Source organism: Pan paniscus, chromosome 7 (genome assembly GCF_029289425.2).
Source record: "Pan paniscus chromosome 7, NHGRI_mPanPan1-v2.0_pri, whole genome shotgun sequence".
In the NCBI taxonomy this organism is placed as follows: Eukaryota; Metazoa; Chordata; class Mammalia; order Primates; family Hominidae; genus Pan; species Pan paniscus.
In genome coordinates, this window is record NC_073256.2 from 147712636 (window position 1) to 147739071 (window position 26436).

Here is a 26436-nt window from a genome sequence, read left to right on the forward strand (position 1 = left end):
CAACTGTACAAAACACACAATTGGGAGCAACTTAAGGGAGGGAGGGAAACATTTAATACAATGACATGCCTTTTTAAATATTATTGAAGACTTTTTAATGAAGTGGAAATGTTCATGATGTGTTAAATGAAAATAAGCAGGACAGAGATGTATCTGAGCAAAATATCTGAAGTGACAGTAGCGGCTACCTCTGGTTAGTGGGCTTATGGATGACTTTTAAATTTTCTTCTTTTATACTTGTCCTCATTTTCTACAAAGGGAATAGGCTCTTCTTATTCTTTAGTAAGAGGAAATTATTAATAACAAAAGTCTGTTAAGAGTAGACTGTAGCTTACATTAAATGACAGTGCAGGGTTGCAGTCAACACTATCCATACTATGGGAAACTACGGGATAAACCACCACTTTCTTTGGCAAATCAATTACAATGAAAAAAAGAGGGAGGAATCCACAGATTAAAAGAAATTTGAAATATGTCCATGAATTTCAACATACAGATCTCATACGGATCCGTTTAAATAAACCATTTTTTTTTTTAAAGAGACAACCAGGGAAATTTGAACAGCGACTGAATATTTAATGACACCGAGGAAGTGTTTTTTTCACACGAGAAAACATATTATGGTTCAGGTTTATTTTTTTCAAGTCCTTATCTTTTAGAAGTACATACTGAAGTATTTACGGATGAAATGAAATACCTGATATTGCTTCAAAAAATCAGGGGAAGGAGGCAGAAATGAAAAAAAGATTGGCCAAAAGCAGACAATTGTTGAAACTGAATGATAGTTACATGTCGCTCTGCTATTGCATGTGCAAAAATTTAAGTTAACAGCAAGCAAACTGGCTGGACACAGTTGCTCATGCCTGTAATCCCAACATTTTGGGAGGCTGAGGCGAGATCACTTGAGCCCAGGAGATAGAACCTGCAGTGAGCATGATTATGTCACTGCATTCCAGCCTGGGCAGCAGGGCGAGATTGCATCTCTTAAAAAAACAAACAAACAAACAAACAAAAAACAACAAAGAAAAACTGTCCAAAGTAAAAAACCAATTGGAGGACTGAGCTACTAGCGCAAAATAGACTACAAAAGGTATGAGGGAGGGTGGGGAGGAAGGAGAATCTAGTAATGCAAAGTATCATGAAATTATCCAATAATAAAACCCATATGTTTTAGTCCTAAAGGTATTGTTTTAGTTACAAATTACTTGACAAAACATCTCCAGCATAGGTCTGTCTCTTTCAAAGTGAAGGGGGAGACTGGTTGGCAGAACTGAACTCAAGCCTCATCATGCTTTTTCAATCAAATGACCTTTGAGAAATTATTTTTAACTTTCTGAGCCCGTTTCCTCATCTGTCAAATGAGAAAATAGTGGCTTTGTTGCCTAACAAAGTGCTGTGTGGACGAAATGAGAATATATTATAACAGAGCGCAGAAATGCTGGAGAGTAAACTCAGGGCACCAACTGCTCATAAAATCATATGATTCACTACTTACCATCCATAAAGAAAAATCTGAGAGGTCAATATTTTTTGAAAATACCAATTCTCTCATTAATCCCTTTCATACCATATTGTGACTGGCTGCCCCAGATACATGATGTAAATTATCTAGATTTAAATGCCTCCCCCTCAACTCGAAAGAAACAAGTCAGGAGGGAAAAATGCTTTCCTTTTCCACTGGCAGATACATGTCTTGTTTGTGTCTCTGTATGTGTGTTTGTTTCCACCAAGAAAGTAAATGCTAACCAGATTCTCTTCCGTTTACTTGCACTTTGCAGCTAAATCACTAATACCAAAGCAAGGCAGGGTGGCAGTGGGGAGGTGGGGGCTATGGAGCCAGGCAAACCCAGATTTGATTCCCACCTCCCTCAGGTACTAGCAGGGTAATGTGAGAGTTTGAAACAGCCTATGTAAAGTACTCAGTACAGGCTGGGCACAGGTGGCTCATGCCTATAATCCCACCACTTTTGAGAGGCCAAGAAAGCCAAGGCAGGCCAATCACTTAAGCTCAGGAGTTGAAGACTAGCCTGGGCAACATCACAAAAAAGTACTCAGTACAGAGCTGGTACTCAGAAAGTGACAGCCAACTCTGTGACTAGTATTACTAGGCCAACAGAGGACTGCAGGTTGCAGACACCAAAAGGACAGACTAGGAATCTGGCTTTAGCATTCGGGTCTGCTAAGCATCTGCAGCACAACCTTCAGGAAATGTAGTAACTGTGGGTTTTTCCAACTGCTCTATGCAATTGGTAGGCATATATATAAAGCCCAGAGAGGTAGACTTAACCATATTTGGAAAACTTTTTACCAGGTCTGCCTACAAGATTTATAAATCAAATGTAGTTTTGCTACAATCTTCATAATTTTACTCAAATATCTGAATGCTAACTACATTAAAAACAAAACAAATTAAAAAACCTAGGGTTAAAAAGTGAGGGGGGATGTCCCTGAGGTACTTACAATCTACTAAAAGTGAAGACATACGTGAACATGAATAAGAACACAACTTAGCTCACCAGCCTATCATTGACAAAATTATCCCAAAATCAGGAGGAAAAAAATCCTACTTCCATGGCCATCCGGTTGGTATTTAATACACTGTCAGGAAGTTCTTTTGAGTCTAACCTACATATCTCATGTCTCAGCAGAAGCCTATTTCCTGTTTGTTCTTTTTCATTAGCACTGCATGCATATCTGCATTTTTTTTCTTGAGGATGAGTCTGAGTAGAAAGAGCATACATTGAGTTGAATCCTTTCTAAACCTAGCTCATCATCTGTGAAATGAAGAAACAGCACCCACCCCACAGGGCTGTTGGGAGGATTATATGAGACGATATGGGTAGGGCAATCAGCACAGTTCCCGGCATAGAGTAGGTTCTTAACAGCAATGTTCGCAGATTCTGAATTTGTTCAAACTCTTACACACAAAATGCAGAAGCCTTGGGATGTGACAGCACTGACTTGGCACCAGTTTATTTATTGGGAGGCAGTGTATTCAGTTGCCTTGCTATGAAAAATATTACTATTATTAAAGCAGCAGCAGCTGCTGGGCCAGCAGTGAGTGCTTATTTTGATTTGTACTTTGTGGAAATAAGGAGTATCTAATTTTATGTAAATGCTATTAATGTGAATAAACATTACAAGGAAAAGGAAATGGGCATCATAAAAAATGATTAATGAAACATAAAGGAAGGCTCCCCACATTTCAAAACAATGAAGACAATTTTATTTCATATGTAACTGGGCAGTGAAGAAGCCGTTCAATGGAAGTAAAGCCATTAGTCCTCACTGGACCTTTAAGCAGGCTCTGTTATTCAACACTGAGGAAAAACCAATTAAACCAGAAATTTTCCGAAGACAGTCAAGTTGCCCTGCCTGGTCTTCCATCCATCCTGGATATCTATGGAAAGATTATTCAAGGAGCACCATGCCATCACTTTGGATTTAGTGGCAATGGGATATTTCTTTTCTGGCCATACCCTGTGTGGAATGTTGATTTTTCCTGACCACATCAGCAAAGCTAAAACTAGGCAGCACAGTGCTCTGACCACAGTCCTTCCAAGTATCCCAAATGAGTACAGAGCAGAAAGGATCAAGGGGAGGTGACACTTGCAGAGGGAAGGGCAGAGAAACTAACATCTTCCAAGTGTCACTGAGTGCCAGGCATCTGCCTCCCTTATATTCCTACTGATTCTCCCAACAGCTGTGAAGTACCATCATTTACATTTAACTGTCATGTCAATGAAAAATGAAGATGAGGCCAGAAGAATTGAATCTAGTCCCAGCTTTGCTGTGTGATCTGGGTATAAACGGTGTGCTTCCCTATCCTCCTACTCTCCTCTGAGGACCACCATCACCCCCAGGCTGAAGAGGAAGACTTAGCCCCACCCATCACATAACCCCCTCATCCTGGCCAAAGCTGACTGGATCAAGGGTGGTCTCCTGACCCAAGTGGAGCCAATCCAATCCTCCTTCCCAGATATCCTTGCCCCAGAATCAGGCAGACACCAATGTGGTGTAGGGCACTGGAGCTGGGAATAATTTGGTGCGAGTTGCCTTCATCTACCATTTGCCCAAAAGAGAAGACCCTCATTCTTGCCCCTCATGTTCCATAAAATATCTCCCATGAATCCTTCCAATAAGTCCCCATTTTGCTTTAACCAATGTATTTCATTTTGCTGGGGAAGGGGAAGGGACCTCTTACAATAAAACAGCCTAACACACTAGGGGTTTCTAGGCCTCAGCTTCCTCATCCATAAAAAGAGGAGTTGGACTAGATGGTCTCTGAGGCCTTTTCCAGTTCTACAGAAAGTGCGTCATAATAACATAGTCCTCACTATACTTACAGCCCACTGTGTGCTATACCAAGCACTGGAGACAAGGCCATTCTGACCCGAGCCTTTGGGTACAATGCTACAGAAATGCAAAGTATCCAGGCTGTTTTAATAATAGAGCTAAGAAGAGCTTACATTTTCCTCCACCCAGAACGCATCTGGCAGGGAAAGGGGTGGCCTAGATTGACTTAGCCAACTCTGCTTTCTATAATAGTTGGTGCCAAAATGCAGTCGTCTTTTGGGCTTTACCTCCTTGGCATATGAGGTTCTGATTTTATTTTCCCAGCTTTTGAGTGGCTAAATTAGGTGCTGTCTTATCAAGGGGACATATATTCCAGTTCTTTGGGGGAAAATTATACCATAGCTTGGCATTAAAATTCAGTTCTTACATAACTGACCACAAACAGCACCATGACAGAGGGCTGTTCAGACAGGGCTGTGGGCTGGAAAGAGCCTACTGTGAACTCCTGGATTCTGTTAAGACCAAGTAGAGTCAAGTGCCTCCTGATCTTGACCTAACTCCTGCCCACAAATAATTAAAACTCGTTTTACTGACACTGAAAACAAGCTATGAAGCACACAGAAATGAAAATTCAAGGAGAGATCCCTTTTGCTTTAAGGCTCCTGCCTCCTAACCAAAATAGAATTTCTTGTGGTCTCAGTGCTTCAAACTGTAATCAGTAAAGCACCTAACCTAGCTGCCATGCTCTGTACCAGTCAGGGCCAAGGCATAAATGTTTCACCTCCCCACAAATGACCACAATCAATTATGCAGGTACATAATAAATACCTGCATTTATTATGTAACAGAGAAAACAGCTCATTACCCCAAAGCCCCAGCAAGAATCAGAAGGGGCAGCTTTCACACACCCATGGAGAGGACTCGACAAGTGGGGTGTAGAAGAAGGCAGAAAGATTATAGCAGTGACACAAGGAAGCACGGGCAATGAGGTTGCACTGGTAGAGCCCATCAGGCTGGCCTGGGTCAAAGTGGGCAGCACTGGTCACTGGTTCCCTTACTTCAGAGAGTACACAGCCCACTAAGGGCTGATTATACAGTTACACTGAGTTGACAGTCTGCTTCAGATCAAATTGGCTATGACCATGACCCACAATGGTCAAAGTGTTTGGTGTTGCCCTAGTCCTCTCCTTAGTCCCATCTGTGCCTCCCCAGTCCGGGTCCCTGAAGTATACACATCTGACTTCATCTCTCTGTCATCTGACCTCATCACTGACCCTTCAGAAATGAGTCTACCAAGTCTCATCTTCTCAGTTACACATGCAATTGTCTAATGCAATAATACAATAATACGGGGCAATAGCAACAAGGATAATAAGAACAATCATTTATAGAGCACTTAGCACACCAGGCACTGTTGTAAGCACTTTACAGATACTGACTCACTGAGAGGTAGGTACTTATCCCCATGAGGAAAGTAGGACACAGTAAGGCTCAGTAACTTGCCCAACACACGCTAGAAGTAATAGGGATACAATTAACCTTGGCAAGAGAATTTCACCCTCCTCAACCCAAGTGTTGCCACTGGTCCTCAGTAGAGAGCAGTCCTGCCTGTCTAACTCTCCATGAAGGAATGCTTCTAGCCTCATTCGCCTCCCCTTCTTCCCTGCCTCACAGGAGAGCTGAGTAGTCAGACCTTGACACCCACAGGGACATACTTTACTGACACATAAAGTCATTTGATGAGTGCCTCCCATGCATTGCCTCCTTTAATACTCAAAAAGCAATGTCATTTATTTATCAAATGGGGAAACAGAGGCTTAGACATAAAGTGATCTCTAGCCCCAAACCTTACTCATGTTTAAGTAATACATGTGGGAATGGCCAAGACCCAGATCTGGTTTTAGTCCCCAAATGACTAGGTTACATATATGGAAACCATCTCTCTGAGGCTCCCTGGACAAACAGACAATGAAGGCAAAGGTCTGGGTAGTGTTTGAACATCCAACACCACAAATGGCTTCTAATGAAAGGCTGCTAGCCTAACATCAGGGAAAGCTACTGCGGCCTCGCACAGTGTGTCTTCTGAGACCAGGACTTAATGACAGCAGACTGGGCTAGCAAGATCCAGTTCCAAACTTAAGGTTTACTCTCCACTCTTTCCACCTAGAAGCAAGTTACATGGAGTGGTACTGGGGAGGACTCCCACACTGTGAATTGCCAGTCCCCACAACCCTGTTAAACAGCAGAGTGCAAAAATCCCCTGCAAAAATTCAGGCAGCCCTGAATTCAAATCCCTGCATGGTTTCTGTCTCATCTTTGGGCCTCAGTCTCCACCTCTCAAAGCAATGAGGACTAAACTAGATCTGGTGGGTCCCATCATTCATGAGGTTCCTCCCGTGGAGATACAAAGCCCTTCTAGGAAGCCAATCACCTCAATGAGGTAACACTTTGCTTTCCCACTTTATAACTGGCAATCCAAGCATCTGATCAGCAGAAGATGATTAGTCCTACACCACTGAGCTGATGCATTTCAGCCAAAATCAAACACATTTGGCAGGAGAGTTATGCCAAACTAAGTTACTAGCAGTGTCCACTAATTTTTCCACAAAGTGGCTACAGACCCCCATCACAGCTTTCATGAGCCTTTTGGAGATCAGGCTTTCAGGTTGGCAAACGCCAGAGTAGATGTTCTCCAAGGTCGCTTTTACTTGGACACTTAGCAATTCCCTGAATAACTAACACCCAGCAAAAACTCAGGGCTCTTGTACAGCCAGGAAGCTGGAAGCAGAGAGCCAGACAGCCCTGAAGAAACTGCAACTGAGAGTAGTGGTTCTTTAGCCAGGGCTCTGGGCAGCTCATAGGCAAATCAGGTTGGGTCAACAGTCCCAGACTAAGCATGCCAGCATGGAGCTGGAAGCAACAGGGTCATTTTCACACCTGCCCAGTCCAAGGAGGATTGCTTGCAGCACTGTCTTTGATCACAAAAGGCAGAGATTTACTGAGGGGTCCAGCAAGAGGTCTCAGAAGAACAGAGAAAAGCAACTATCTTTTCATTTTTCTTCCCTCTCCCAAACTCTTTCTCTCTAGCACTAGAAACCAAATAGAGGTAAAAAGATAATTAATAGATGCCTTTCTCACGGGTCTTGCAAGACAAAACAAACTGGCAGACAGGAAGCATAAAAGACAGTGAAATACAGAAGAAACGGAATGGGTTTTCAATGCAGATTCTGCATTCAGAGCCCAAGTCTACCATTTACCACTGTGTGATCTTGGACAAGTTATTTAATGTCTGTGAGCATTTATGTATTCATATGTAAAGCAATAATAAGAATGCTACTAGAATAAGCTTTTATTAGATGATAGGTGTAAAAAATGTTTTTTTAAAATCCAAAGAGATATATATATAAGGTGTGTTAGGCAGTTCTTGTGTTGTTATAAAGGAATATCTGAGACTGGGTAATTTATAAAGAAAGGAAATTCTGCAGGCTGTACAAGCATGGCGCTGGTATCTGCTTGGCTTCTGCGGACGCCTCAGGGAGTGTTTAGTCATGGCAGGAGGAGAAGTGGGAGCAGGCACATCACATGGCGAAAGCAGGGGCGAGAGAGAGAGAAAAGTGGAGGACCCAAACTTTTAAAACACTGGATCTCAAGAGAACTAACTGAGCAAGAACTCACTTATCACCAAGGGGATGATGATGCTAAACCATTCATGAGGCATCCGCCCCCACGATCCAATCACATCCCACCAAGCCCCACCTCCGACACTGGGGACTATGTTTCAACTTGAGATTTGGAGGGGACAAAAATCCAAACCATATCAGAAGGACCAAAAGCATTAGCATGGAATATGTGGCTAACGGGCTTGTGCCTTGTTTTAGAAAGAGCATGAGTTCCAACATATACAATTTCCTTCTCCCTTTGATTCTACAGACAGATATATTCACTCACTGACCTTTGCTGGTTTCATCCAGACAAAACCTCATCCTAAGTACCTCCAGACTGGGTCAAAAGCCTGGGCACAGAGCCTTGACTTGTGTGTGGGAGAGAAACATTATGGGAAGGTTTGTTTGCCTTTTGTTGTATTATCTTCAAGAGGTCAGAGACAGACCCAAACATACTTTCTCTACATTCAGCAAAAGTATAAATCTTGATTTTATCTAAATCCTTCCTGAGGTTTTTTTTGTTTTTTTGTTTTTTTTAAGACTACAATCTCCTTGGGGGTAATTAATGGGCTCCTTAAGTTTAGCACCTGCAATACAAAGAAGCACTTCCTATTAAGTTTACCAGCTTTTAAAATTTAAGAGGTAACGCACTTGCATTCTTGAGCAAGGGGAGCTGATGAACAAGATCAGACGTTAAACCCTGACCACAGAAATCCTATGCGTAAGATTTCACAGAAAATCACTTAAGGACCTAACAGTATTTATCAAAGACTGATGAGCTCTATCATCAGCATGGCAGACACCCAAAAGGACATAGATAAAGGTTGAAACTTAAATGGAAGGTGAGGGAACACACACAGAAGTCTGACTGGCCTGCATGAGGACTTGACAGTAATGCGATTAATCACAAATCTGATACTGGTTGTATGACCTGGGCAGAATACTTACTGGCTGTACGACCTAGCTGGACAAAATACTTAACTGCTGTAATCCTCAATTTCTTCATCTATAAAATGGAGCCATTGATGATAGTAGGGTGAAAAAAGGTATTAAATAATAGTATGTATAGGGTTTGCATGTAGTAGGAATGTTACTGTTATGAGATAGAGCTTGATACTGAATCTACATTCTGTATCTTCATTGATTTCATCAAACATTTCTATATCTTCAGAAAGAACTGAACACACCAGGTGAATACATTAAGAAAAGCCTCTAATGCCAGACCCAAACTTGATTTCCAGTTTCCATAAGAAAACTTTTAGGCTGCATTTTTTGAGGGCAGGGTTCTTCATCATTGTATCCCTGGGCCTAGCACACTGCTGGGCACATAAGAGGCACTGAACAATCTGTATATTGACTACATGGTAATTTGAGTGATTTCACTTGTATTCCTAGGATGAATGTTCTATACTATTTCCCTCCCCTATGAACTGCCCCTTTCTACCCTGTTAAGAGTTTTAGCCTTATTTCTTTATTTCTTAAAGACCACTAGCTTCTCCATAATACAATCTGGATAACCCCAATACCTCAGTAGGACTTGGAAAATGACTTGTATATAGCAGGGCCTCCCCAAAAATGTGTTGAACAAATGCCGTTCACGGATTATACTCAAATGAGTTCCCACATTTAAATCTGAAAACTCATATCCAAATCTTCGAAAGTACAGGGAAAAAACAGTATATTTAAGTATCACTATTAAGAACTCTGAAATATAAACATGAAGAAACACTAAGCCTCCAAGGAACTTAGGCACCTTTTTAATCAGACCAAAACTTGAAGGTGCAATGACAGCAAAGTCTATGTTCCTTATAAAGCCACTGAAATATGTTTTTGTAGACATTTAGAGTACCTATTTTATGTCTCAACTGTTTTAAGATTTCTAAACGCTGGGCCAGGCGTGGTGGCTCATGCCTGCAATCCCAGCACTTTGGAAGGCTAAGGCAGGCAGATCACTTGAGGTCAGGAGTTTGAGACCAGCCTGGCCAACATGATGAAACTGCGTCTCTATTAGAAATACAAAAATTAGCCAGGCATGGCGGTGTGCACCTGTAGTCCCAGCTGCCCAGGAGGCAGAGGTGAGAGAATTGCTTGAACCTGGGAAGCAGAGGTTGCAGTGAGCTGAGATCGCACCACTGCACTGCAGCCTCGGCGACAGAGTGAGAGCCTGTTTCACGGGGAGAAGGGAGTGAGATTTTTTTTTTTTGAGACGGAGTCTTGCTCTGTCGCCCAGGCTGGAGTGCAGTGGTGTGATCCTGGCTCACTGCAAGCTCCGTCTCCCGGGTTCACGCCATTCTCCTGCCTCAGCCTCCTAAGTAGCTAGGACTACAGGCGCCTGACAACACGCCCAGCTAACTTTTTTTTGTATTTTTAGTAGAGATGGGGTTTCACCATGTTAGCCAGGATGGTCTCGATCTCCTGGCCTCGTGTTCTGCCCACCTCGGCCTCCCAAAGTGCTGGGATTACAGGCCTGAGCCACCGCGCCCAGCCGGGAGGGAGATTTTTAAATTCCATTTTATTTACTAGCCACTTGACCTTAGAGAGAAATCATTTCATCTCTCTGGGCCTCAATTTCCTTCTCTATAAAATGGAGACGATAAATGTTCCTCTTTCAGAGAGCTCATATGAGAGGTAAATGTAAGCATTCATGCCATGTGTCGACAGCAGGCCTGGTATGGAGCAGCTGCTCAATAAATGAGCAGAACTTGCCTCCTTCATTGTCACCAAATTAAAATGTGGCCCAATATAAAATAACCAAGTAGACTTCCATTTATCATGTTGGACTCTCTCTCTCTGACAAAGGTACTAAGTACTAGCCACTCTAAGTCTTTAAATAGAGGGTCCCTTCTACTGTCTGGGTCACAGCAGTCCTAAAATGCCTGCCTGCTCCCGTTTAGGGAAAACGCTTATACTCTCCTAGTCACTTACTCATAACTTAAAAATGGTCAAGAGTAAAATGGCACACATCGGTGTGCTTTCACTGCTGAATAAGTAAAACACTGGCTTTTTGCTTGGAAAACACTCACACGCCAGGATGAAACCTTGGCAGAACACCAGCTCATCCATTCCTGCCTCCCCAAGGTAACCACTCATCGTGTGCCAGCCAAACCGTGAACCCCAGAGCCATGTGCGACCCTTCGCCCCAAAAGGTAAAGCCCAGAAGTAAACCAGAAGTAAACTCCTCTTTGCCTCTTCTTACCATTTTTGAGACGTAGCCTCACTCTGTCGCCTAACCTGGTGTGCAGTGGTGCGATCTTGGCTCACTGTAACCTCGACCTCCCGGGTTCATGATTCTCCTGCCTCAGCCTCCCAAGAAGCTGCGACTACAGGTATGCGCCATCATGCCTGGCTAATTTTTTAGTAGAGATGGGGTTTCCCTATCTTGGCCAGGCTGGTCTCAAACTCCTGACCTCAAGTGATCCACCTGCCTCAGCCTCCCAAAGTGCTGGGATTACAGGTATGACCCACCACGCCCAGCCTTTCTTACCATATATTTCTGATCTACTTCCTAGAGTGCTCATCACAGAGATTTAACTAAAAGCATCAACATCTGCACAACACACCACAATCTCTACCAAGGAGACATAGTAAAAGAAAGAGTATGGATTAATTTGGGGCTCCAATCTTGGAGACCTAACAGTTTTTCAGTTGCGCTCTATGTATGTGCATTAGTGATCCAAAGAGCAAAAAAAGGTCATCAACAGGAAGGTACTTACTAGAACTAGGAAAATATTTTTTTTAAATGAGAATTCCAAGTTACCCAAATTAATTCCTATTCCGGAGTTTCCATATCACCAAAAAGTACCCAAAAGTTCTCTTCCTAAGAATAACCACAAAATAACACAAGCCACATTCTTAAAGTTTCCAAATATCTCACTTGTGAAGCATATGCCAACAAGATTTTGTGGTATGCCCCCAAATTTTTTCTTATATTGAGTGTGGTAATGTTAAGCCCCATATTTTTAAAGAACTGAATTGTGACCCACCTAAAATATTTATAATAATGCACTACTTCCATATATGTAAGCATGGGGGAAAAATTAAAATTCAACTATGGTGGCTATCCATCAGTAAAAAAAACCGAAAGCATACTTTTCACATCTATGCAAAAAGTAACCACTCAAGAGAGTGCAACCTCAAGAATTAAAATATGCCGACCGGAGACAATGTTTTCTTGGCCAATACCTTCCTCAAGTTCAGAAGAAAAATTGTAAAATTATTGTGCCACCCTGAAATATTGTTATATTTTTGAGAACATGGGTATCATCAATGTACTCTAACATGACACTGAACTTCTAGCCTGGTTCCAAGTTCCTAAGTGACTACACTTGCATTATAGTTAACTCTATTTTTCTACCTAATCTTACAACAGTATTTCTCATAAAAAAATATATTTGCTTTTAAATTTATTAACCTTAAACTAACATCAACAGCAACTCCATGTAATTTAACATTAACCCTCTACTACAGGGTTGCTGGAAAATATGCTCGCATACCTCTACAAACAGCATCACCAAATACTTAATCTTATCACACCCTTCACAAACAGAATACAGCAACACTATCTAAATGTGCAGGAAGAGAACGTTAAAATAACTGGCAGCTCTATTAGGAGGCACTGAAAAACTTATCTAGAAGGAAAATAACCACTCAGTCTAATCAATGTCACATCCTTAGAAGTATATACAATTAGTACAGAAAGAGGATGCAAAATGCTCCTGTATCAACATGTTTCAATTTATTACAATTAAGTGAAAGACAGACCCATGATGGGGTTCAATGCCTGGCAATTCTGTTTAATCCCAGACGAGTGTAACAGACTGGCAGTTCACAAAGACAAAAAAAAAAGAAAAAAGAAAAGAAAAAATCCATTTACCTCTGGTTTTCAAACAAACCTAGTTAGGTGGTATTTCTCCATTCACTTCACAATTCAGTCCCATCACCCAATACTGACTCCAGAGAGAACTCTGGAAGTATGCCGGAATGACACATTCAGTCATAGCACCAAGCAGGCCAGATGGGACCCAGCACTAACAGAAGTCTCTCTCCTCCTAAAATTTGGGACCCCTCTACTTCTGAATCCCAGTTCTACGTGTGTGGAAACATGAGTATCAAAGTTCATTTCAAGACGAGTCGGCCCACAGAAGCCCAAGCTTCCCCATATTACAGAGGTCCGTCCTTGGGGTGGGGGGCTTACATCAGAAAGAGCTCCCCAAACCTCACCTAAATCAGCCACAGCATAACCCACCCAGGGAAAACCATCTCCCTTCCTACCTTCCACCCAATGGTGCCATTTTCAGTTGAAATACGTTTGCCTTGTTTGAAGGGGAGGGATGCTTTATGGCACTTATTGATGATGCTGAGTTCCTGGGCAAATATCCTATTTTTATCGTGGCCCCAGAGGCTTCTGCTGCTCCTTGGCTTTCAGGTTCCTCTTTGCCCATACCACTCTCTCATTAATTCACTGAAAATCCTAAAGAAAATCGATTTGGCCTTGGCCCTGCCCCCCACCCCCCACCAGCAACGCTTTCCTAAAGGGTCCAGATAAGAGGAGCTGTCTGACTGTCGCCTCGGGGCTCCCTTCTCCGTGTCTGGTCAGCTCAAGCAGGCTGCACCGGCCTCCGATCTCCTTGTCCAGCCTCTGAGTGCCCTGCGGGCAGGTCCTGCTGGCGCAGCAGCCCTAAGCCCTACCAAACCCTCCGGGTTAGGGGAGCCGGGTGGAAACCTATGTGCACAGATCTCTTTCCATCTGGGCTTCAGGCACCAGAGACTACCAGGGAGGACTCCTGGAGTGGATACAGTCCCAGCCTGAGTTCTCTCTGGGTCCTTCGGGATTTTTCCACCGGCCCTCGTCTCCGCAGCTACGCCTGCCTGGTCCAGTCGGGCCGCTGAGGGGTGCGTTCACTGCCCATCTCCTAGTCCCTTGCTGGTGACCTTGGCTGCACTACTTCGCCTCTGGGCCCTCGGTGGCCTGACGCCACCTACCTCGAGGGTTACAGGAGGGTCACGAAGATGTGGAAGCGCCGAACAGTGCATGCCAGGGACAGGACTTCCATCTTCTGTCCTCCCTGGAGTGTCCACAGCTCGCTCAGTCCTCTCCCACCTCCAGTCCCCAGGCCTTTCAACCCGCAGGACCCAGAAAGGGCGAGATGGGGAAGGCGCCGCCCGTCCGAAGTCCCTTATTCACCCGGCGGCTCCCTGAGGGGGTGTGGCGCCCCCGGCCCCCGCGTCCCCTTCCTCCCAGCTCCGAGAGGAGATCCTCCAGCTGCGCGGCGGCAGCGGCGAGCGTGGACGGCGGGGGTCCCGGCCCGACCTACCTCCTCCAGCAGCGTGACGGTGTTCCTGCAGTTGTGCAGCCGCGTGGTGAAGCTGGACGTGGTGGGCGAGTTGTAGTCCTCGGTGGTCTCGGCGATGAACTCCGAGACAGAGATCTGGTCCGGCATCCTGCCGGGGGGGACGAGACACAAGCGGGGGCGGGGGGTGAGTCACGGCGCAGGCTCCCGGGGCCGCGGGCCGCCCGGAGGCTCATGAACCCCGGCGCGCAGCCCGCCACCCGCCGCCCGGCCTGGCGCGCGGCTCCCGTCCCCGGCGGCGGCGAGAGGGAGGGAAGGAGGCGGGCGAAGGCAGGCGGCGGCGGCGCTGGCGGGGCTCGGCGCGGGGCCCTTCAAACTCCAAGCCGCGCGCGAGGCAGGGGGCTCTCCGGGACCCGCCTCCCTCTGCTCATGCCGGCGGCGGCGGCTCCTCAGCGGCGGGGGAGGGGACGCGGCTGCGCGCGGGGTCTTCGCGGGGGTCTGGGCTCCGGCCGGCCGCTGGGGCGTGCGCGGGCCGGGCGGCTGGGGCGCCCGGCGCTGCCTCCTCAGACGCGCTGACAGGCGGCGGCGCGGGCCTGACTGACTGAGCTCACACTCCCGCGGCGGGCGGGCGGGCGGGCGGCGCTCGCGCAGCAGTCACGGGGCCAAACAAGGAAGTGCTCTGCGCACGCGCGCCGCCCCCCAGCCCCGCCCCCCGGTCCCTCCCCCCCGCGCCCCGCCCCCGGCCCGGCCCCCGCCCCGCCCCGCCCCCGCTCGCGCACAGCCCCTGGGGCCTGGCTCCGAAGCTGCCGCTCTCGACCCCGGCTGCGCGGCACGGGGGCTCCGGAAGTCCGAGTCCCTGGTTCGCCCCCGGAGCGGTTACTTCAGCGAGCTCGTTGCGCGAGCGTTTTGCAAGAAGGGGGCCCAAAAAAGTTGTACGTGTTCTTTTTTAGTCGCGTGTGGGTGCAGGAAGTGAGGCCCCGGGAGAGCCGCCTTCTACTGCGAGGGCCGCCGACCCCGCGAAGGAAGCGCTGGGCGCCGGGGCGGCCTCCCGGGGCCCGGGCTTGCAGCTGCCCGCTCGCCCCATCTCTCTGCAGGGTGCTCCTCACCGCTTACAGGCTGGTTTTGTGCAGCTGGCTTAGGTCGCTACAATGCAGCGTGAAGACGAATGAAGGGTTTGGGGGCTTTAAAAAAAAATAATTTTCTAATCTTTCATTTGCACTTTTTTTTTTAACTTGCAGGAAAGCCGAGGGTCAGGGAATGTAAAAGGCATTGCCCGAGCTGCAAATGGTGTTCGATGCTAAGCAGATGCCAAATTTCGGTGGAAAAAGTACCATCTCACTCCTGGGCCTTGACAGATGGCTAATTTTAAAACTAGCTCAATCTACTTAGTCCGAAGAATCCATTTAATTTCTCACCATTCGCTGAGTATGAATTTGGTTTAAAAGAAGAAGAAGAAAAAAAAAGCTAGGCCTTTGGGAAGGGCCACAGGATTGGTACCTGTAATTTAAGCCAGGAGAGCCTTTGATAGCCTTAGGATGGAAGGCTGAGCCTGTCCTCCGCGACACACACCCTCCGCGCCCTACCCCTCACCCCTGGGATTGGGCTTCTGCCATCTTGCACTGTTAAGCCTCAAATCCGTTCTCTGGTTCTTACGCCTGACTACAAGGGAGTGCCCCAAAGCAGGGATCTTGTCTTAGCCTTGGGCCTGCTACACAGAAGTAGCAGAGTGGCTGTCAAAATACAGCACCTCATTAACTCTCAAATATTCACTAAGCACTATGTGCCCTGGAGATTGAGTAATGCCAAGGCCCCTGCTCTCATGAAGCTTACCTTCTAGGACAGAACTAGACAACTCACAAATACATAAAGTGGAGTAAACATAAAGTAAGAAAGTGAAGGAGTCGCTATAGTATAAAGAATCTGCAGAGAAGGCTTTGCAGACAAGGTGACATCTTGAGAAAAGAATGACAAGAGTAAGTCACCCAGATAATCCTGTTGTCTATGGCATCTTGGGCCCTCAGCTGCCTCACATGAAAGCAAAAGATAAGGACACCAACCCCAGGACCTGGCTGTTATGTTGAGTTCACTGATGATGGAAGAGAAAGTGCTTTGTGCACAGGAAAGCCATTAGAAAAGTGTGAGATGTTCACCTCCCTCTATTGGCTGTACTGAACCTGCACTGTGCCTCCAGCGAGATGCTCATCAATGTCCTCTAAGAGGCCATGCTTCAGGTAGCAAGGGTTCCAGCTAATTAAAGGGAAATTTTGTAAGGGGAATGTCCATAAATAAATATTCTTCCCTGGCAAAGGGAAGTTGAGAAGTCAACTTCAAAACACATTCTTTAAAAAATTAGTAAATAAATAAACAGGCACCCACTTTGTCCTCATTAGCACTTTAAAAGCTTGGTTTGGGACACACCAAGTTTGAAGTTCAGAGGAGACAGCCAGATGATGATAGCAGACAGCTGAAGATCCATACCTGGAGGTCACTTGCTCATGTGCCATAGTTGACAGAACATGGTCTTTTGAAGTATGAGCTACCCAGGAGAAAATCCTACCATCCTTCCCCACATACTAACCAAGTCACTCTGCATCTGGAAAATTCTGTGACTTGGAACAAATATGGCCCATACTAGTTGAGCTAATTAAGCTCTCTGAGACTCAGTTACCCCATGGAGCACTGACAACACACGGCACTTAGGCTTCACTCCAAGAAGGCCTTCCTTCCTCTAGGCTGGAAACAAATTCAGACTTGGATTCTTGCATTTATTTTGTTCTCCCATCTATTCCAGGTAGTCGTCTAGCACCTGTCACCTCCACTGAGGTGGTGGTTCCTTCCATCTTCTTCATCTGGCATTATAGTAAAGACTCAATAAACATGAGCTGTTATTAAAAGCCAAAAGTCAGTGTTTAATTGCCTCAATTCCAAGAGGCCTTGGGTTCCAGAGTTTTCCCTCCTAGTAACTGATGCTGTCATCTTGGGCCTTAGTGCTATCCTTTGTAAAATAAAGGAGTGAGTGTGTCAAAATGACCACAGATTCCTCCCAGCAGGAGCTGACTTGTGTATACAGTCAGCTCTGCAGATGCAAAGAAGAAAGATTATTACAACAAGCTAAGCTAACTGCAATGGTAGACAGCTGGGGATTTCTTTCTTGACTGAATTCACCAAAGACTCCAAACTGCTGCCATCAATTGCTGTTTCAGTTTCATTTGAAGATTATGTTATGTATCTGCTCCTCCCCCATCTCCTTTGGCCAAGAAAGGAATATGCTCACAATGAGATATTGTGCTTTGGTAAGTATATACCTCCTCAGACTGGTCTGCAATTAGAATTTCAAAGGTTCACACCTCTACTCACCATTTCTGGGCCATAATCCTCTTTAAATTTGAAACCATGCCTCAGTGAAAACCATCTGCACCTCTCATTTTCTCAAATACTCTGAAAATCATTCCTGGATATCTGAAAGCAAATAGAGACTGACATGGGCAAAACGTAAATGCTGGATTTCTTTGTGTGGAGCTGCCCCGAAATAGACACCATCCTCCCCAAAGCCAGGAAAAATGTGCACACACACATATTTGTGTGCACCTGGCTTTATATAAAGCAAGCATCATCTCTGTTGTCATCATTATAATAAGACTGTTCAGCACCCTTGTCCTCCTCATGCCTGCCTCTTACTCTGAGCACTGCTGACTGAGGTTTCTAACACCATGATTATGGCAGGATGCACTTTGTCGCCTTGAAAAAAAGGCAGCAGGAACAGTGGTGGCTTATTCTTCTGAACAGCAATGGCGCTAATGACCCACTTGCCATCAGGGAATTGGCTCTCAGTTACATTTCCAGTTGCAGACCTCACTCTCATCCATCTGTCTTATAACCAAGGGGGGATGCATTTGCAAGATGACTGACCAGAAACCAGAGGTGGGGGAGTGTGGGTGGGGAGTCAGAGGTGCTCTGTGGGCCCAAGAAACCACAAGGAGCTTTGATCCACAGTGTTAGCCAGCGACAGCATTCATCACAGGCTCCCGATGCCCTCATGGAACGATGACAATGGCTAAAGTGGGAAGGGAACGCACTTTTTATTACATGGACCTGAGCTTAAATCTCTACTTTCTTGTTTATTCACCTTGTTTTCTAAACTATGTTTCAGATTATTGTGTGAAATAAAATGAGAAGATATGGATAAGTAGGCTGATGCATAGTGAATAATCAACCAATGTGAATTCCCTTTGAACTCCCCTTTTCTGTGAAAGATGACTATAAATACATCTGCTTTCATTCCACGACTCAGATATCTCTAAATTAGTCACTAGGAGGAGGAAAAAAGAGGGAGCGGGGAAGGCTGCACAGTAATTCCCAAAGTCTGGGATCTCAGATTTGGGAATAAACAGTCTTCAGAGACCTCGCTTATTCTCAAAGTATCCTTTGTTAGGTCAGATGCATTAGTGATGGCTTGGATTTTGGAAGTAAATAAATAGTATCTAGAGTCAAACTGGCTGCATACCAATCAAGATGAGAAGTAAGTTAAGACCAACTCACTAAAATAAAATAAAATAGCCTATTTTCATGCAACATAGTCCCTGTAAAGAAGGATAATCTGAGCAAGACAACTTCTAGGGGATGATAGCATGGGGCATTTCTTTTGCAGGAGCATGAATTATGGGCTGATTCTCACATAAAAAAGATAGGCTCCCGTCTCTGCCATGAAGAAGCTACTAGACCTTGTTAAAGTATTTCTCCTCTCTGAGTCTCAGTTTTCATATCTATAAAATGGGGGCAATGACAACCCCTATCTCAGTGTTCTGAGAATTCAACGAGCTAAGGTATATAAAGTGCTTAGCAGGGTCTCAGACATCCTAAGTAGACAATTATTTTTCCGATATTATGGGAACTTTGAAAACCTTATCTGGAGATATAACTTACGATATTCTTGCCGGGTGCAGTGACACACACCTGTCATCCCAACTACTTGGGAGGCTGAGGTGGGAGGACTGCTTGAGCCCAGGAGTTTGAGAGCAGTCTGGACAACATGGCGAGACTGCATCTCATTTTTTTTTAATAAAAAATAAAATAAATTCTGATATTTTTGCAAAAACAAAATATTCACCATGACCTGCTACGTACCAGACACTTTGCTAAGTATAGAATTTAGAATACATTTATCCTTCTTTAAGCCTCATGACAACTTTATAAAGTAAGTATATTTATCCCAAATTTACCAGAGAAACCTAAGGCTGCTGGGGTATAGAATATGACTTTCTCAGCTTCCATCTGGAGTCAGGTACTGCATTGGTGGTTATATATGTAATGTCTGAATTCATTCATATAACAGTCCTGAGTTGCAAGTATTACAATAATGGAAACTGAGACACAATAAAATCTCACTGCAAGTTAATGTCCCTAAGCCTGGCAGACTCTAAATCCAATGCTTTTTCTGCTGCCTGCAAAATTGGTCTCTTTACTGTATTCTGTATAGGGCTACTTTGTTAGATACAGTATTTTTCCCAGCCCAGGCAACCAAAGGAAGTATCCTTATTTCACCTGACAACTTATGAATTCATTTTCTACCATCTTAATGAAGTGGTGGAGGAAAGGAAAGTGCTGAAGGAGCAGGATGGAGGGAGGGGGCTGTACTTGATTCCATCTTTTACACTTAGGCTCATGTTGCCATAGTCTACATAAACTACTGCTTTTTTCATGTTCTTTGTACGAGTGCTTCCCAATTGCACTCGTGCAATTTCAGGTAATAATAATAATTTTAAAAAGCCAATTCTAGTCCCAAATGTACTTAATTCAATTTAAATACTCCAAGCAAAACCACTAGAGTTTTCTCAGTAAAGAGAAGAACATGGTTTGTTTGGAGACAAAAAACTACTCTGTTCTACCTCCCTGTTCCTCTGATGGAAGTAGGAAGAAAAGAGGCAGAATGGTGGGAACCTAGAAGAAATGTAGCGTAAATATCAACTGAATGAACTCAGGGATGTATTTCTGTTTAGTCCTATGAAAGAATAATTGTGCTTAGTATTATGCGCCCTGTATTATCCTGAGTCATTGCAGGCGCAACCTCACTTAATACTTGCAGCAACAATATAAAGCAGGTACTGTATTATTCCCCATGTTATATGCATGGGAAACCTGAAGCTTAGAGGTTACCTGTCAAGTAGTGGAGCAGGACTCAAGCAATCTGATTTCATAGCCCATGTGATCAGCCACCATGCTCTGTTGGCTTATCAAAGACAATGGATGAGTCCACAGCCCCAGGATGCTTTTTCTGTTGGGGTATATGTGCGTGTGTTTTCCTTCTGGGGAACTCATTACAAGCCCAATTCAAATGCAAGCTTGACTGGTCTAGAGAGCAGCTCCTTGCCCCATTCCTCCAGGTGGGATTAATCTTCATGTGGGTATCCACAGTCAGCTTCTCTCACTCTGCCTTAAGCAACTGGAGGATATTGGCACCATTCAGAGGAGAAACTGAGAACTTCCTCAGCAACAAATAGCTCTGTTAGCAGAAGGGCTTGGCTCTGACTCATCTCTCACTTGGGCTCAGGAGTTTGAGGCTGCTGTGAGCTATGATTGCACCACTGCACCTCAGCACTCCAGCCTGGACAACAGAGCAATCCAGTCTCAAAAAATAAACAAATAAAACACAAAAAACAAACGCCAAACAAACAAACACCTTGTATCTTCCAAGTGAGTATCCTATACCGCAAAGTCCCAGACTATCAATCCCTGACAGCATTCAGGGACTAAATCCTACCCATGTCTGTATCACCTACATCCCCCAGCAACTAAAGCAAGGACAGAAGATTCCTGGAGCCCCAGGCTTGGCCTTTTACAAGCACCATCTCCTGAAATCTTCCTAGTAACCTAGTGAGGTAGTGTGTTTTCTGCAAGAGAACTCAGAGATAAGCACAATTTGCTCAAGGTTAACAGTTAATAAGTGGAGAAATGCTATTCAGTCAGTCTGAATCCAAACCCTGTAGGCTTTTTCTTCTCTAGGAAAGCACTGCCTAGTTGGGGTCCCTTGTGGGCCCCCATAAATGTGTTTTGAATTGAACTGGCTCCCTTTTATGAGCTACATCATTTCTAATACAAGTAAAACAACCTCCAATGAAGAAAAAAATCATGGTGTTTTATGGGAGTCCTAAAAACTTGCGATCTATAGGAACGAGGGATTTAAAATCTTGCTTATTTCTGATAAAGTCACATTAACCTGAAAAATGAGAAAAACTTACAATACACCCAGGTTTCTTTGATGAATTTGTTTTAAGTTGAGTTCATCACCTTTAATGATGCCCAACTTCTGTGCTATATCAAGAATGAGAACGTTCCTCTTTTATGGCCCTTTTCAATGGTACCATTTTCCAGGGTACCGTTTTCCAAATATTTATATTTATCCAACTAGACTGTGACGTACCTAAGACCAGGGAGGGTTTCTATTTGCTATTATGGCCCCAAAGTGCCAAGTGTTTAAGAGATACTTACTGAATAGAAGGAAGACTGAATGAATGAATGAACAAACATTTATAGGGGGAAGGGTATGAGAGGAATTGAGAGAGGAGAAATGGAGAGATCCAGAAGAGAGTAAGATCCACAGAAGTGATCCCGGTTTTTAGAGTCACTGTCATTATTTTACATCATTATAAGCCATAAGAGCCAGAGAGAATTTTAAGGATAACATGCTTTCCAAACTTTTCATTTTTTGGATAAGGAAACTGATTCCCAAGCAGTTAGGTGACTTGCCCAGTGTTCCCTGACAGATTTGTGGGAACTAAGCCAAATGCCAAGTATCCTGGTTCCCAAGGGTTTCCCACTTCACCTTTCCCAGTTATATTTCAAGGATAGGATTAAAGACCTTCAGAAACTCCCGTCTACAACAGATTATGTTGTCTTTGCATCACAGCATCAAGGAATGCCTATGCACAATTGCCTACTATTTAAAAATTGTAACAGTATAAAGTTTGGCACACCATCACTTAACTGACACTCCTAATTTGGGGCAAGAGGACTGTGCCCCACAGTCCTCACCTAGTTGTACTGTTTTTCTAAGCCACCCACCCTTTACCCAGAGAAGCTTCCCAGCACATGCAGAGTGTAGGTCAAATTTCTCCTTTTCTCAAGTCCAGTTGCCTATTGTGATTGACACAGTTCCTCCTCCCTTGGTCATTTTCAGAGATGAGATCATTGCCTCCTGAGTCTCTGACGACATTTTCCCCTGGGTACAGAGGTATTAGGAGGGAACCAGTCAGTTCAGTTCTAATCCACAAAGAGTTATTAAGCAGCTTTATAACCTTTCTAGTGGCTAAGAGTGTGCGATCTGGATTCAGATTACCTGGGGTTCAATCTCAGTGCTGCCATTTAACAGGATTTGTTACCTTAGGCAAGTTATTTAATTTAAATTACTTTATTGTTAAAAGGAAGATGATGATAAGCCCTCTCTCTCAAGGTTGTGGTAAGATTGAAATGAGATAATCTGTGCAAATGCTTAGCACAGTGCCTGGTATATAGTAAGTGATCAATAAACGTTAGCTACTAATACCACTATTTGCATTCTAAACAGGTACTATGCTAGATTCCTTTTTTTTTTTTTTTTTTTTTTTTTGAGACAGAGTCTTTCTCTGTCACCCCAGGCTGGAGTGCAGTGGCACAATCCCGGCTCACTGCAACCTCCACCTCCCAGGTTCAAGCGATTCTCCTACCTCAGCCTCCTGAGAAGCTGAGACCACAGGTGTGCGCCACCACACCCAGCTAATTTTTGTATTTTTAGTAGAGACGGGGTTTCACCATGCTGGCCAGGATGGTCTCGATCTCTTGACCTCATGATCTGCCTGTCTCGGCCTCCCAAAGTGCTGGGATTACAGGTGTGAGCCACCACACCCGGCCGCTAGATACTTTAAGAGCCAAAAATAAATTTTAAAACATAAGAGACAACCTCTGTCATCAAGGAGCTCACATGTAGGCAGAGATACTGGTTTTCAGCACAAGTGATGGAATATTCAAATAATTCAAACAGAAAATAAAGGTGTATTTTAAAAGTGACCGATGAATGTAAAGTCCAAGTAAAAGTAATTTGATGTAACGCTCTCTCTCTGATTTGCCCACAGCCCAGCTAGATCTATTTTTATGAGCACTTTTCAAAGCCACTGAGGCTCTGAAATACTACTCCAAAAGAAACATTTGATAAATGGTAGCTATTTGTGACTTTTGCACCAAGATGTTTGTGACATGGAATGCCAGGGAGGTCGGCTCCTTTTCCTCAGCCAAATAATTTCACCTCCCTTGGCCTCATTTTCCTTGTGGTTAAAATCAGCACCTTGGGGCACAGGCTCTCAGAGGTCCCTTGGCAATGGCATCCTATAGCTCAATAAATGCTTTTTTGACATCAGTGTGACTACCAACTCCAAACACAAAGAGGTCCCCAGCTCTGCTTCAAAACGCTAAGAACTGTCTGGAGGTCTTCCGTCTGGGTTGGGGCCCCCGTTAAAGATACCCTATATTACATGAATCTGTCACAGTATTCTCTTGTTGCTTTTCAAAAATATGATTTCACCTGCAATGTATTTGAACCCACATAACAATGAGCTGTATCATAACAGGATTTTTCCATAACGATGTCAAATGTAGGGCATTGCTCCACTTGAAACAGGAAAACTGCCCGCCCACTGCAGAGTTTTCTTCTTAACATATGCTAGTTAACGTCCTTTTCCAAGTGTGAGCGTTCGAATCACACTAGGGGCTCTAATTCAGAAAAAAAAAAAAACCAAGTCTCTACAATTGCTAGCAAACCTTCTGAGACAGCATCCAGCTTCTGTTCCCTAATATTTTCTGGTTTTTTGTTTTTAAAAAATTAGGTTTTTTGCTCTGGCCTTAGAGGTTGAGAGGCATTATACAAACAAATTTATAAAATTGCTATATTTACATAGACAGCAGAGAACTTATTTTCAATATCATATTATTTTCATGAATATTATTTTCAATATCATGGGGGGTTTTGTGTGAATAAACTACTTTTCTCCCTATGTTTGGGTTTAAGAATTAACTTTCACTTACTCCCAACTAATTTTAACATCTTGAAATTATCAGCAGTTCAGACAGACTTTGACTACATTGTCTGTCTCCCCTACCTCCCCTTCTTGTAGGAACTACTCCTCCCTGACTCCAGGTAATTTTCTAGACTGTCAGTCATGTCTCTACTTTCCCAACTAAAGGGCTGGACCCAGGCTGTCCAATCAGAGTATTCCAGAATCCTGATAACAGCAATGATGGGTACTAGAACAGGCATTTAACTCAAGCATGGCCAACCAGAATCCTTCATGGAGGACTGATATAGATGCTAGGATACAGAGGAATATGCCTTTTCTCTCTAAGACTTAGTAGGCCTTCAGCTACTGGTGACCATCTTTGCCACACATGAGAGAGCTGGCCTAAGAATGATCATAACCAAAAGATGGCAAGAGATGCGGGAGAGTCGTGGTGACCTCATTTGAAACACTGGATCCACAAAAATCTATCCCATGCCTAATGTTAGTCCAACCCTTGGACTTCCTAGTAATGTGAGCAACTGTACTTCTTTTTTAGTGTAAGCTAGTCTGAGTTGGGTTTCTACAACTAAAACTAAAAAAGCCCTGGCTAATCTTTTCCTGGGTTCCAGTACCATCTTCACAGTTACTAGATGTGTTATCTTAGGCAAGCTGTTCACTGCCTTAGGGCCTCAGCTTCCTCATCGGTAAAATGGGGATAATGATATTTACGTCAAAGGATTGTTATACAGAATCAATTAGATAATACACATAACAGAATGGGAGAAAATAGTTTCAAATCGTATACAGGTTGAGTATTCCTTATCTGAAATGCTTGGGACCAGAAGTGTTTCAGATTTTTTTTTTTTTATTTCTGGAATGTTTGCATATACACAATGAGACAGCTTGGGGATGGAGCCCAAGACTAAACACAGAATTCACTTATGTTACATATAAACCTTATACACATAGCCTGAAGGTAATCTTATACTATATTTTTAATGATTTTGAGCAGGAAACAAAGTTTGTATACAATGAAATATCAGAAAGCAAAAGTGTCAGCATCTCATGTTGGCATTCAAAAAGTTTTGGATTTGGGAGAATTTCACATTTGGGATTTTCAGATTGGGAATGCTCAACTTGTATTTGATAAAGGCCTAGTATTCAAAATATATAAACTTTTGCAACCCAACAATAAAGAGATAAATAACTAATTTAAAAGTGGACAAAGGGGTTAAATAGACATTTCTCCAAAGATATACAAGTGGATAATAAGCACATGAAAAGATGCTGAACATCACTAAACATTAGGAAAATGCAAATCAAAAACACAATGAAATGCCACTTTGCACCCACTAGGATGGCTGTAATAAAAAAGATGGAAATTGACAAGTATTGTCAAGGATGTGAAGAAACTGGAACCCACCACATTGCTGGTAGGAATGTAAAATGGTGGAGTAGCTTTGAAAGACAATTTGGCAACTCCTCAAAAGGTTAAACCAAGTGTTATCATCTGACCCAGCAACTGCTTACTATTGTGGACTGAATGCATGTGTCCCACCCAAATTCACATGTTGAAATCCTAACCCAATGTGATGGTATTACAACGTGACACTTTTGAGAGGTAATTAAGTCATGAGGGTGGAGCCCTCATGAATGGGAACAGTGCCTTATAAAAGAGACCCCAGGCCGGGCACAGTGGCTCACGCCTGTAATCCCAGCACTTTGGGAGGCTGAGGTGGGGAGATCACCTGAGATCAGGAGTTCAAGACCAGCCTGGCCATCATGGCAAAACCCCATCTCTACTAAAAATACAAAAAATTAGCCAAGCATGGTGGCGCACACATATAATCCTAGCTACTCAGGAGGCTGAGGCAGGAGAATAGCTTGAACCCAGGAGGCGGAGGTTGCAGTCAGCTGAGATCACACCGTTGCATTCCAGCCTGGGGGGTGACAGAGCAAGACCCCATCTCAAAAACAAACAAACAAACAAAAAAAAAAGAGAGCAGCTCTCTAGCTATTTTTCAGCCATATAAGGACACAATGAGAGGTCAGCAGCCTGCAAGGGAAGAGGGCCTCACCAGAATCCAACCATGCTGGTACCCTGATCTCAGACTTCCAGCTTTCAGAACTGAGAGAAATACATTTGTTGTTTGTAAGCCATCCAGT

General features: G+C 44.0%; 1 protein-coding gene across 11 annotated transcripts in view; it reads right to left on the reverse strand.

Moving 5' to 3' along the window:
* Nucleotides 1-26436, reverse strand: part of ASAP1 (ArfGAP with SH3 domain, ankyrin repeat and PH domain 1) — a 394403-nt gene that overhangs the window by 291624 nt on the left and 76343 nt on the right. For 4 of the 11 annotated variants that reach the window (XM_034966609.3, XM_034966602.3, XM_063606903.1 and 1 more), the window contains one exon: nucleotides 14273-14399. The exons of 2 other annotated variants lie outside the window; for them this stretch is intronic. In XM_034966609.3, the coding sequence (XP_034822500.1) occupies nucleotides 14273-14399 (127 nt within the window). Of the gene's footprint in view, nucleotides 1-13940; nucleotides 14024-14272; nucleotides 14809-17605; nucleotides 17708-26436 lie in introns of those variants that run through there. 5 more of the 11 variants (XM_063606905.1, XM_063606901.1, XM_063606906.1 and 2 more) reach the window with 3 other exon arrangements.